Source organism: Eptesicus fuscus, chromosome 6 (assembly GCF_027574615.1).
Source record: "Eptesicus fuscus isolate TK198812 chromosome 6, DD_ASM_mEF_20220401, whole genome shotgun sequence".
Taxonomy (NCBI): Eukaryota; Metazoa; Chordata; class Mammalia; order Chiroptera; family Vespertilionidae; genus Eptesicus; species Eptesicus fuscus.
This window is the reverse complement of record NC_072478.1, coordinates 16764404-16778183: the sequence shown is the minus strand read 5'-3', so window position 1 is coordinate 16778183 and position 13780 is coordinate 16764404. Positions and strand designations below refer to the sequence as shown.

General features: G+C 51.7%; 1 protein-coding gene across 1 annotated transcript; it reads right to left on the bottom strand.

The window, feature by feature from the left end:
• Window positions 1-11453: 11453 nt before the first annotated feature.
• JUND (JunD proto-oncogene, AP-1 transcription factor subunit) lies at window positions 11454-13333 on the bottom strand. Its single transcript, XM_008156403.3, has one exon. It carries the CDS (start codon window positions 13164-13166, stop codon window positions 12126-12128), a length of 1041 nt encoding a protein of 346 aa, XP_008154625.1. The 5' UTR covers window positions 13167-13333; the 3' UTR covers window positions 11454-12125.
• Window positions 13334-13780: the final 447 nt, after the last annotated feature.

Genomic DNA, 13780 nt, shown 5'->3' with positions numbered 1-13780 from the left:
GCCCGGGTGGTGGGCTTAATCCCAGTGTGGGGTGTGATTCTCTCTCATCATTGATGTTTCTATCTCTCTCTCTCCCTTTCTCTTTGAAATCAATCAAAATATTTTTTAAAAAAGATGCACAGTTGTCCACCCCCACTGCAGGTATCATTTTTAAAAGCAAAATGACAAGGACTTGAATAATCAGTGTAAATATTTTTATTAATTGTTTGTTTGTTGTTGACAGTATTATAGATGTCCCCCATTTGCCCGTTTCCATCCAGCTCCGGCCCCATCCCAGGCCTTCACCGTTATTTACAACGAGTGCCCTGGTGCACGGATTCGTGCACATTAAAAGGAAATTAATTAGAAGGTGGCCAGTGGGGTGGGACTGGGGGAGAATGGCTAGACAGGTCCTGGAGCCAACCTCCTGCTGTCCCTCCCCAGCCGGCAGCACAGGGCTTGAAAGGTGTCTGCAGAGTGCCCTGGGTCCCTCCAGCAGGTGAGGTCCCTCGGCCTGGCCTGTAGGGATCGGCCAAAACCAGTTCTCTGACATCCCGAGGGTCCCAGATTGAGAAAGGGTGGTTCTTAGGTGACACACCTCAGAATTGGGCTCCCTCCTCTCTGGTTCCAGGGTCTGTCACCCGAGAACCACCGCTGCCAAGTTACTGCAGTTCAGCAGCTCCCGCATTAAGCCTCTGCCCCTTGGTGGTCAGTGTGCATCATAGCTACTGGTCGGATGGTCGCTTAGCCTTTTATATATATAGACTAGATGCCCGATGCACGAAGATTCATGCAAGAATGGGCCTTCCTTCCCCTGTCTGCCGGCACTGCCTTTGCTCTGACCGGAGCCGCCTTTCTGCTCCAGCCCGAAGCTGCCTTTCCACCTTCCCACACTGCCCAGAGGCCCAGAGTGGCTGGGGCGGTGTGAAACGCCTGTGTCATCGCATGTCCTGCCCAATCCCCGGCTGCTCGGCACCTGCATATGCTAATTAACCCACCATTTTGTTGGGTTAATTTGCATAGTCACTCCTGATTGGCTGGTGGGCGTCACGAAGGCACAGTCAATTAGCATGTTACTCTTTTATTAGTGTAGATAGCTATAATCTGGAAATAGCCTAAGTGCCCATTAGTAAATGAGTGGATAAAAAGCTCTGGTGCATTTACACTGTAAGTATTTTCAAAGGAGAGCTAGCAGGTGCCTGAATTGTCTACCTAAAAGACCCAAGACATTCTAATTTTAAAAATTAGCCCAGCTGGTGTGACTCCGTGTTTGAGCATTGACCTATGAACCTGGAGGTCATGGTTCAATTTCCAGTCAGGGCACATGCCCAGGTTGTGGGCTCTGTCCCCACTGGGGGATGTGCAGGAGGCAGCTGATCAATGATTCTCTCTTATCATTAAAGTTCCTATCTCTCTTTCCCTCTCTCTTCCTCTCTGAAATAAATAAAAAAATATATATTTTAAAAAGGGTACATGTTAAGGTTTTAGGTTTGATCCCCAGCACTGGTGCCTGGTCCTGGCTGGGACATGTGCGGGAGGCAACTGATAGATGTTTCTCTCTCTCGCTCTCTCCCTTCCCCTCTCTCTGAAAATCATGAATGAGGATTAAAAAGCCAAGCAAACATATATCTATAAATATATATTTATATATTCTGCATTTAAATATGTATTATCATTAATGCATTAATATTTATAATTTTGAAATGTAATTTATATAAATCTGTGTATACCTTTAAAATGTATACACACACACTTTGAATAATTATAAAGGCAGTGCTTATTAAAATACATTTCATTTTCAAAATTGAACTATCAGCTGTTAAAGTGTGCATACGTTTTTTTGGACAGCCTGTGTGTATGTGTGTGTGTGTGTGTGTGTAAAAATATATATATTTATTTGCTGTTAATCCTCACCCGAGGATATTTTTTTATTGTTTTCTAGAGAAAGTGGAAAGGAGGAAGGAGAGGGAGTGAGAAAGAGAGAAACATTGATGTAAGAAAGACACATCGATTGGTTGCTCCTGCACGGGGATTGAACCTGCAATGCAGTTACATGCCCTTGACTGGGAATTGAACCCTTGACCCTCAGTGCACAGGCCCATACTCTAACCACTAAGCCACACCAGCCAGGGTTATATTTATATACATTTTTAATACTTACCTGAGGATATGTTTATTGATTTTTAGAGAGCAGAAGGGGGAGAGAGAGTAAAAGAGAGAGAGAAAAACATTATGTGGGAGAGAAACACGGATCCGTTGCCTCCGGTACGCACTCTGATCCCCACCCTAACCAGGAGTTGAGCCTACGACTTTTCGGTGCACTGGACAATGCTCCAACCAACCGAGCCACACCAGCCAGGGCTGTATCTATATATTTTTATCTTCTGTCTTTCCTAAGGCACATGGCTGCACACAAAACCAGCAGCTTTTCTGCATTTGATGCAAAATAAGCTGTCAATTAAAATGGGAAGGGGGGAAACACCATTCATAGTAATGTCAAAAATTATACAAGTCGCAGAAACAAATTTTACACAGAAGTCAAAGGAGTTATATGAAGGCCAAGAAAGGAGACGAAAGTCATCTGAAAGATGTACCACAAGGTTAGGAAGAAAGAATTCATATACTTAGTATTACCCAATGTCACAATTCACAGAGAGCAATTCATGTCCCATTAGAATCCCAATAGGGAGTTCTTTTAAAATGGAAGGAAGGATTTCAGTGTTCAAATAAAAGAATAAAAGAGTGTAGCCAAGATCATGAACAGGAAGACTAGTAAAGAGGACCCTGACTTAATGGATATATAAATGTACTCAAAAGCCATCATAATCATAGCATGATACCTACCCAGAACTAGACAAATCATTGAGACCGAAGGATGAAACCAAAATTGGCCCCAATGTAACAATGGTACATTGTATTTTAATTCAGGAGGTAAAAGTCATGGTATAAGGTACTAAACAAATGGTACGAGGCAATCCATCTGGTCCAATCCATCTTGGACCCTTCTCACACCATAGTCCAAAAATTTCCAGATGGATTTAAAAATTATGAGAACATTTATTAGAATGTGTGTATAACATGTGAATTAGGGAGCTCTTATAAAACTAAATAGGAAACTCAAAAATTCTGAAAAAGATAAAAAATCTAAAAAAGACTTCATAAAGAGAAGAAAATGTATGGCAAATGATGCCATAAACATGGTCAAAGACAAAAAGACTGGGGGAAATGTTTGCAATGCATGTGATAAAGAGTCCAAGTTAGCCCAGCTGGTGTGGCTCAGTGGTTGAGCATCGGCTTATGAACCAGGAGGCCATTGTTCGATTCCCAGTCAGGGCACATGCCCGGGTTTCGGGCTTAATCCCCAGTAGGGGGCATGCAGGAGGCAGCCGATCAATGATTCTCACCATTGACGTTTCTCTCTCTCTCTCTCTTCCTCTCTGAAATCAATAATAAAAAAAAAAGATTTAAAAATCATTTTAAAAAAGAAAAAAAAAAAGACACATTAGGAAAAAAACGGGTGGAAATTCTAAAATTGAAAATATACCTGAAATTTCAAAATTCTCTGGATGGGCTAACAAGCAGAGAACTGATGACAGAAGAGTCAGTGATCTTGAATATAAATAGATAGAAATTATCCGATCTGAAGGACACAGAGGAGGAAACTGGGCCATAAAGCAAGACTTCGGGATCTGTGGACAACATCAAAACGTCTTGCCGAGACCGGTTTGGCTCAGTGGATAGAGCGTCGGCCTGTGGACTCAAGGGTCCCAGGTTCGATTCCGGTCGGGGGCATGTACCTTGGTTGCGGGCGCATCCCCAGTAGGGGGTGTGCAAGAGGCAGCTGATCGGTGTTTCTCTCTCATCAATGTTTCTAGCTCTCTGTCCCTCTCTCCTCCTCTCTGTGGAAAATCAATAAAATATATTAAAAAACAAACAAACAAACAAACAAAAAAACGTCTAACGTACATGTAATTGGGTCGCAGAAAAGAGAAAAGGGCATTAAAAAATATGTGAAGAAATAATGCCCCAAATTTTTTGAAAAAGTTTTTTTTACAGATTTAAGAAGCTCAGAAAATCCTAAGAAAGATAAATACAAAGAAATACACACCTGAGCTCAATCCAATGTCCTGAAAAACAAAGATCAACTTTGAAAGCAGCCAGAGAAAAATAATACGTAACACAAGCAACTTCATGAATCAGCCAAGTTTTCATCAGAAAGTATGGAATCCAGAAGACAGGAGAGCCACCCGGTAGCAGTCTGGGCCCAATTAGGAGACAGAAACTACACACTAGTTTCAAGTAGGGAAGTTGAATATAAAGAATCCTATCTAATAATAGACAAATATGCAAATTGACCATACCTCCGACACACCCACAAGCCACGCCCACCATCCAATCAGAGCGAGCATGCAAATTAACCCAAACCAAGATGGCTACAGCCACAGAGAGCAAGGTTTCCTAGGTAACAGAGGAAGCCAAGCTTTTCACCTGCCCTGGCCAGGCCTAAGCCTCCACTCAAGCTACAAAGTTTCAATTATAGAAGGTAAACAAATTCAAACAAATGGTGGCAGAATGGAGCTTGAGAGAGCAGGCCAGGGTTGCCGCCGGCAACAGGGGAAGCAAAGCTTTCTGCACACCCTGGCCGGGCCCACCCGCTTAAGGCAACAAAGTTTCAATTATAACCCCAACACAAATGGCTACCGGCCTCGGAGGGAGCCCTAGGCTTGGCTCTGCTCCAGGCTACAAAGTTTCAATTGTAGAAGGAAAATAAATTCCAGATACCAGGGCCTCCGCTTGCATTGCCAGGGGGCGTGGCCCGCCTACAAACCACCACAGGTCCCTCGCTCAGGCCACCCCACACCCCAAGGGAACCCCCACCTGATCCGGGACGCCCTTCAGGGCAAACCAGCTGGCCCCCACCCCTGTAACAGGCCTCTATCCTATCTAATAAAAGAGTAATATGCAGATTGATCATCACTGCAATACACAATATAGCTGCCCCCATGTGGTCAAAGATCCTGCCCCCATGTGGACACAAGATGGCCACCACAAGATGGCCAGCAGGAGAGGGCAGTTGGGAGACACCTGGCCTGCAAGGGAGGGCAGTTGAGAAGGACCAAGCCTGCAAGGGAGGGCAGTTGAGAGGGACCAGGGAGGGCAGTTGGAGGTGATCAACCCTGCAGGAGAGGGCAGTTAGGGGTGACCAGGCTGGCAGAGGAGGGAAGTTGGGGGCAAACAGGCTGGCAGCAGAGTGGTTAGGGGGTGATCAGGCTGTCAGGCAGAAGCGGTTAGGGGCAATCAGGAAGGCAGGTAGGCAAGCAGTTGGGAGCCAGCAGACCTGGATTGTGAGAGGGATCCCAGATTGAAGAGGGTACAGGCTGAGCTGAGGGACAACCCCCCTCCGAGCACGAATTTCGTGCACCGGGCCTCTAGTTGTCAATAATAATAGAAGACTAACCATAAGATAAATGAAACTCAAGGTGGTTTCCTAGGGCTTAGGGAGTGTTGTTTCCAAGGAAAGGCAAATCTGGAACAGGTTTGGACCTCCTCGGAGCGTATGTGGTTTGGCCTACCAAAGAGCAGAGATGTTTGCGGGCTTGGCCATGCCGGAGCTGGCCTGGAGTTGCTGGGCATGGAAAAGGTGGAGGAGCAGGGGATCAGCAACTGGTGATGTAAGCACACATGGGAAGTCCGGGTGCTGGGTGGGGCAGGAGGCCCGTGGTGCATGGGCCAACACGAGGGCTCTGGTTTGGAGGTCAAGAAGACTGGAGAAAGATTTCCACCAGGTTAAGACTGAAAAATCACAGAGGGATGATGATCGTACCCACTGATGATCTGTACCCCTGAGGCAAGTTCCACTTGGGAGTCTCCACACCTCCACCACTGATACTTCTTGCAGGTGAGTCTCTTCTTCCTACAATGTCTCAACACTGTCTTCTACTGATAAAGATTAACATTGTACTCACTTGGAAGGAGACAAAGGAACTTCTTTATCACAGAGTACACACTGAGAGGATCATTTAAAGTAACATGGTAGACTTAAATTCAGCTGTTTCATCAACTCAGATGATAATGGACTAGACCCGTGGTCGGCAAACTGCGGCTCGCGAGCCACATGCGGCTCTTTGGCCCCTTGAGTGTGGCTCTTCCACAAAATACCACGGCCTGGGTGAGTCTATTTTGAAGAAGTGGCGTTAGAAGAAGTTAAGTTTAAGAAATTTGGCTCTCAAAAGAAATTTCAATCGTTGTACTGTTGATATTTGGCTCTGTTGACTAATGAGTTTGCTGACCACTGGACTAGACACTTGAAGAGTGTTGACCAGAATCAATTAATTTTCAAAGACTCATCCAACCCCTCCTTTCATGATGAACGTTCTGGCTTCACCTGTGTGATAGCCTGAATGTCCAGCACCCTGCCCAACCTTCACCCCAGCCCCAAGACGGCCAGGCCCATTGAGAACAAGGGATGCCCGGCTGGTGTGGTTCAGTGGCTGAGCTTTGACCCAGGTACCAGGAGGTCATGTTCAATTCCCTGGTCAGGGCACATGCCTGGGTTGCAGCTCCATCCCCAGGAGGGGGCATGCAGGAGGCAGCCAATCGATGATTCTCTCTCGTCATTGATGTGTCTATCTCTCTCTCCCTCTCACCTCCTCTCTCTGAAATCAATAAAAACATTTTTTTTAAAAAATGAGAGAACAAGGGTCAATGTGAACTGAGTCATAAGAGCAAATGCGCCCTAACCGGTTTGGCTCAGTGGATAGAGCATCGACCTGCGGACTAAAGGGTCCCAGGTTCGATTCCGGTCAAGGACATGTACCTTGGTTGCGGGCACAACTCCAGTAGGGGGTGTGCAGGAGGCAGCTGATCGATGTTTCTCTCTCATCGATGTTTCTAACTCTCTATCCCTCTCCCTTCCTCTCTGTAAAAAAATCAATAAAATATTTTTTTTAAAAAGAGCAAATGGGCCTGAGGCCAGCTCCCCTGAGGTGGGCCCAGTCATTGTCCCCATTTCACTGAACCTGCTGTCTGGAGAAGCCAACATACTGTGTGTCTTACTTTTTTATGTTGTTTCTGGTTTGCCTCCCCCATTAAGACTGAGCTACCCATAGGTGGGGATATCTGTCTCTTTTGTTTACTTGTGGATCCCCAGAGCCTAGAACAGCCCACAAAGTAAGTGCTTACGAGATGTTTATAGATGGGTGGATGCATGAATAGATGGACAGGATGGATAGATGGATAGATGAATGGATAAATGGATGGATGAATGGATGGAGTCCAACCTTCAAAACTTGGATTTGGCAGCTTTAAGGTCTGAATTGGTCCATCCTAGGGACCATCCTGGAGTTTTAGCAAATACATGGTCCAACCTTTTTGGGTGAATTCAACCAGACAACAGGGTAAGAGAAATGGGAGTACAGGGGATATAAAGGAAGAATAGGGCCCCCCAAACATACAAGCTGAGTGACTGCCTTGGCAATTCCGAGTAAACTCTTCTGAGCCTCAGTTTGCCTGTGTCACACAAGCTCAGCCCACTTTCCTAGGCTCCCAAGATGTGACAGACTCTCCAGGCTGGGCCCCCAGGCAGAAAACCCACCATCAGGTCTTTGGGGGACTTTAGTGCTCTGCTCTGAGGGGTAGGGGAGCTGACCCCTCCTCCGAGAGGCCTGGAAGGCCCAAGGGGACTCTGAGGACACTGGGGACCAGGGAAGAATGACCAGGTCCCCACGTCCCCCCACTAAGTCCTCTAAAAGCTCCACTCACCTGCCCCTGAAGCTGAACCCGACAGCCTGAATGGCCAACCTTGGGGCCTTGGGGCCAGGGTGGCTTTGTGACTCACAGCCATGTTCCGGCCAATCAACGCCAGCTCCTGGGAGGAGGGGGCTCCAGAAGGCAGACTCAGGAGTAGGTGGGCTGGACCTGGGTCAGAGCCGAGAGCCATGTTGGTTGACACCAGCCCATCCTGAGCAGAAGTTCGGGCTCTGAACACAGAAGTGACCCACCTCCATGCGTCTGAAATAGCCTGTCCCTTGGGCATTTGCTGAGCACCCAGTTTGGGCTGAGATCTGACCTGAGTCTGGGGACAAAACCGAAATAATGTGGGGCTGCGAAACCCAGGAAGGGATCAAAGAGGGGGTGGGATGGGCTGACCCACAGGGGAGGAGTTGGTCTTGCACAAACTGGGGGAAGGGTGTTTCAGGTGGAGGGCACAGTATAGGCCAGTGATGGCGAACCTATGACACGCGTGTCAGCACTGACACGCGTAGCCATTTCTGATGACACGCGGCCGCTGAGGCGGCCGCATGCCGAGGATGAAACATTTGCTGCTCCTGAGGATGAAACATTTGCGAAATAATGTTTTTTCCTCAAAGTGACACACTACCCGAGTTATGCTCAGTTTTTTGGCGAAGTTTGACACACCAAGCTCAAAAGGTTGCCCATCACTGGTCTAGGCAAAGGCCCTGAGGTGGGAGCAAGCTGGGCATAATGAGGGAACAGAGAGGAAGCTGATATGGAGGTAAGGGAAAGAGAAGAGGGCAGGGAGGGGTCACAATTGGGAACTAGGAAAGGGGTAGGGCAGTTTGAGTTTTATTAAGAAGGCACCTAGGAGCCATGAGGGTTTAAAACAAAGAAAATTCTGACTTTCTTCTTCTTTTTAATATATTTTTATTGATTTCAGAGAGAAGGGAGAGGGAGAGAGATAAACATCAATGATGAATCATTGACCGGCTGCCTCCTGCATGCCCCCAACTGGGGATTGAGCCCACAACTGCAACCTGGGCATGTGCCCTGACGGAGAATTGAACCATGACCTCCTGGTTCATAGGTTGACACTCAACCACTGAGCCACACTGGCGAGGCTTTCTTCTTAGAAAGCAAGCTGGTGTCTGTGTCTGGCTCTGAGGACAAAGGCTCCTTAGGGTGGGGCTGGGCCCAAAGCCCCTTGGGATCCACACACGGGCTGGTGGAAATGGGCATTGACTCTTAGCCACAGTCTTGGCGAAGGAAGCGAAGCTGCCATCCCCAGGCACCTCCTGGGGCGAGGCCGGCCGAGGCCTGGTGTGAATGAATCACTGCTGGCAAGGCTGAGGCTGACACACCTTGGCCTCAGCTCAGCAGGGTCCCGCCAAAGCCACAACAGCCAGGCCCAGGGGCCTCTGCTGGGCCTCCCGGGGGAGTCGCCAGAGCAAGAGTCCAGCTGCAGATTGGTCTCCAGAAGGATCTAGACTTAATTAGTGGGTTGGAACTTTCAGCCCCACCTTTCAAACCTTCTGGGAGGGGAGGGAGGCTGGAGACTGAATTAATCACCAAAGGCCAAAGATGAAATCAGTTGTGCTTATACAATGGAACCTCTGGGATTCAAGAGAGCTTTCTGGTTGGTGAGCACATGGAAGTGCTGGGGGGTGGCAGCCCAGAGAGGGCACAGAGGCTTAGTGCCCTGTGCATCTCTTCCATCTGGCTGTTCCTGAGTTGTATCCTTTATAATCACTAAACCAGTAAGTAAAATGCTTTCCTGGGTCCTGTGAGCTGTCCTAGCAAATGATCAAATCTGAGGAAGTAGTGGGGGAAGCCCCCAATTTATAGCTGATGGGTCAGAAGTATAGGCGGCATCCTGAGACTTGTGCTGGTGTCTGTAGAGGGGGCAGTTTTGTGGGACTGAGCCCTTCACTGTGAGGTCCATGCCAACTCCAGGTAAACTGTCAGAACTAAACTGGAGGGAACCCGGTTGGTGCCTGCAGAGTTGGAGAATTGGTTAGTGTAGGGAAAAAAACATACAATTGTCATCAGAAGTGTGAGTAAACAGTTCAGGCAAATCTTGCAACCTCCCTAGACCTCCTGCTCTACAGACTGGGGCACACTTGCGTATCAGCTGTGTTCCTGTTGTTCATCCCCCAAACTATTCCAACTTCTGCCCTGGGAGATGTTACCTGGATGTGAACACACCCACATCACAGCTCCTCAGGTAAAGGCCAAAGTGGGGAGACTTGGCTGAGGTCACAAGATGGCAAACGGGCACCCTCAAAACATGGCTCTTGGCCTACTTTGTGTCAACACACCATCTCAGCATCACCCCTCTTCTCACTCTGGCGCCCCTCCTGAAACGTCTGCCAGAAGGTGGTGCCAGGTGAAGTCACATGGTAAAAACCAAACCCCAAAGCAGCTCTTGAAGCCTCAAGTAGGCAGACAGGGTGACCAGGGGCTAGAGGGAACGTGTAGATGGTGAGGTACCCCTCTTCGACGGCTGAGACTGTGGGCATATGCCACTCCTTCTTTGTACCTGTAAATCACGCATAATTCAGTCACCTTCTGAGCAGGGCTGGGTCGAGTCAGTGTCCAACACACTACCAGCCCAGCTTGGCCTGTGTCCTGGGCCACCAATGCTCACATCCCCCAGTGGCCCCAAGGCAGACGCCCAAGCCCAGGTCTTTGGCCCACACAATAGCAAAGCCTAGATGAGGCCAGGGCAGAGTGCAGCCTGGCAGTCAGGGCTCTGGAGGTGAGAAACCCAGGTCCAAATGTCCCTGTACAGTCTTCTTAAAAGGCTGGGTCCTGGCCTGTGTGCTCAGTGGTTAGTGTCGGCCTGCTCACCTAAGGGTCTCAGGTTCCATTCCTGGTCAAGAGAACATACCTGGTTGCAGGTTTGATCCCAGGTCCAGGTCAGGTCCCGTGGAGGAGACAAGCAATCAATGTCTCTTTCTCTCCCCTTCCCTCCCTCCCTTCCACTCTCTCTCTTAAAAAAAATAAATGGGAAAAGTATCCTCAGGTGAGGATTAACAACAAAAAGGCAGTGTGATCTCAAAAACCAGTCACTCAACCACTCTAAAACTTAAGTTTCCTCAAAATGGGAGAATATAATGTTGGGGGAGGTGCTTTCAGGAAGTATTTGGAAAATCCTGGACTTCCAGTTAGAGCCATAAAAGGGAGGTCCCACAGAAAGTACCCCCACCTCCAGTTCTAGATAAAGACCACCTGGCTCAGATCCCTGGGCTACTTTCCTTCTGGCCCCAAGACTCAGTTTCTCCAGCCCCTAATCAATAATAAACAAATTGAGCAGACTGTAAGCCAAACAATGCTCTGTAAACAAACTTAATTTTCACAATTTTATGGAGGTATACGATTGTTCTGCCCATTTCACAAACAGGGAAACACAGGCCCAGAAAGTCCAAGTTTCTGCCTCTTTCTTCCTACCTCAGGCTGGGGCTGTCCCCTTCCCAACCCGAAAGCTTGCTAGTTCCAATCACTGGTTGGTCTCCAGCGATTCCCCCACCCAGCTCGGACAGTAGTCGGCCCGGCGCCCAGGCGCGCCTAGATGGCGCTCGCCCCGCGCCAGAGGTGCGGGCCCCTCCCCGGCGCCAGTTCCCCTCCTTTGAGCTGGGAAGGAGAGGAGGGAAGGAGGCGCGGGGGGAGGGGAGCGGGCCAGGCCTCGCACAGCCCGTCAGGCCCCGGCGGGGGAAGGAGGAGGCGGAGAGCCGAGCTGGCATAAGGAGACTTTACTGAAAACAGAAAACCGGGCGAACCAAATATTACAAACAGGAATGTAGACTCGTAGCAAAACAAAACTGAAAAGGAAAAAAAAAGCAGAAAGGGTGGGGAGGAAAGGTGGAAGGGTGTCTGTCGGAAGAACGGAGGGGGCGGGGGCAGAAAGCAAGGAAAGGGAGGAGTAGTTTTCTTCTTCCTATTTCTTTAAAAAAAAAAAAAAAACCAACACAAAAAAACACACACGCACACAACCAACGTTTGTTCCCGAGTAGAAACATAAATAGGGCAGAATCGAACACTGTTCTCTCTTCCAAATGCAAAAAAGTAAAAGAAAAGGCAACGCAGGGCTTCAGGCTGCGCCCCCTCGGAACCCTCTTCAGCGGCGGTGCGTACAAAGGGGCAGCCGGGCGCGCGGGTTTGTGCAACTCGGGGTGGCCACGCGCAGAGGGTAGAGGCAGCGTGAGGGAGGGGCGGGGGGGGTCATGCGCTGGCCCCCCGGCAGCAGGGGTTCCAGCTTGTCGACTGTGAGGCGCCCTCTCCACGTCCTGGCACCATCCGGGGGCGTCCCCGGGGCCACGCCCTCTCCAAGTCCGGGGCACCCACGCCCCCCCTCCCACGCGAACCCGCCTCTCGGGGAGGGGGGCCGCGCATGCGCCCCGCGCGCGGGCTCAGTACGCGGACACCTGGTGCTGGGGCAGCAGCTGGCAGCCGCTGTTGACGTGGCTGAGGACCTTCTGCTTGAGTTGCGCCACCTGCTCACGCAGCAGGCTCGCGGTGGACGCCAGCTCCGTGTTCTGGCTCTTGAGCGTCTTCACTTTCTCCTCGAGGCGCGAGATGCGTTCCAGCTTGCGCTTTCGACACTTGGAGGCAGCGATGCGGTTGCGTAGCCGCTTGCGCTCCGCTTTGATGCGCTCTTGAGTGTCCATGTCGATGGGCGACAGCGGCGGGCTCTCGCCGAAGCTCGGCACGTCGGGCACGGTCTGAGGCTCATCCTTAAGCGCGGCGAGGCGCGGCGGTCCCAGCGCGCCCGGGGGCGGCGGCGGGAAGGGCACGGGTTCAGCGGCGAAGGCGACCGTCGCAGCGCCCCCCGCGCTCCCGGTACTACCCGCGTAGCTGCTCAGGTTCGCATAGACCGGCGCCTCGGGCGTGGCCGCCGCCGTGGCCAGCTCGCCAGGAGGCGCGGCGCTCGGGGCCGTGCCCGAGGGTCCCCCGGCCGCTGCCGCAGCGGAGGCTGCGCCCGCACCCAGCTGGTTCTGCTTATGTAAGTCCTCCAGGGCCTTGACGAAGCCCTCGGCGAATTCCTGCTCCTCGCTGGCCGCCACCTTGGGATAGAGGAATTGCGTGCTCGTCGGCGTGGTGGTGACCAGCCCGTTGGACTGGATGATGAGGCGTTCGAGTTCTGGCGAGGCGAGCTTGAGCAGCCCCAGGTCCGGCGAGGCGAGCAGGCCGTCGGGGGGCGCCGCACCAGGGGCGCCGTCGGTGCGCAGGGGGGCCGGGGGCGGCGCGGCCGCGGGCTTGAGCGCCGCTGCCACCTGCTCGCTCAGGTTTATTGTCAGCGCATCCTTCTTCATCATGCTGCTGGCCACTGCCGTCGGGGGCGCCCCGGGGAACAGGCGACCCGAGGACGCGAAGCTGCCACCGCCGCCACTGCCACTGACGCCGCCGCCCAGGCCGCTTAGCGCCTCATCGCCGTAGAAGGGTGTTTCCATCCTCCGCCTCCCCGCCGCGCCGGTCCGGGGGGGAGGGGAGTGGCCGCGGCCTCCCGAGAGGCTCGGGGCCCCCCCCCGTCCGCTTGGCCCTGAGCCCGCCCAGGCTGCGGCCGCTGCGCCCGGCCCTCCGTTGGCGGCGGCTCCTGCGCCGCGCAACCCGCGCGCCTTCTTATAGCCTCGGCTCAGCGCGATGAGCTCATTGCCCCCGCTCGCCATTGGGCGCGGATGACGTCTCTCATTTACATAGAGGGGCGGGGCCAAGCCGTCGACGCTCCCCCGGCTGCCGTTGCCCCGGTGACGCGCGGTAAACGGCACAACAGCGCGCTGCCTTGTGGGTTGACATCATGGGGGTGGGCCGCGAGTCTGGGCCGGGTCACCCCGCCCCGGGATCTCTGTGTACAACGAAGGCCCCCAGCGCCGCCTCCCGCCCAGGCACGTCCGGGGTGGCGTGATAGGCTCGGCCACCAGGCGCCCGCCTGCTCCAAAGCCCCGCCTCGCGTCTGCGCGTGGGGCCAGTTCGGCGGGGGCGGTGCTGGTCCCGGGGTACGGGGGTGGGGGATATGGGGTCCCAGAGGGATAAATAACTCCCTGGCGCCTCCCGTTCCACTGCGTAG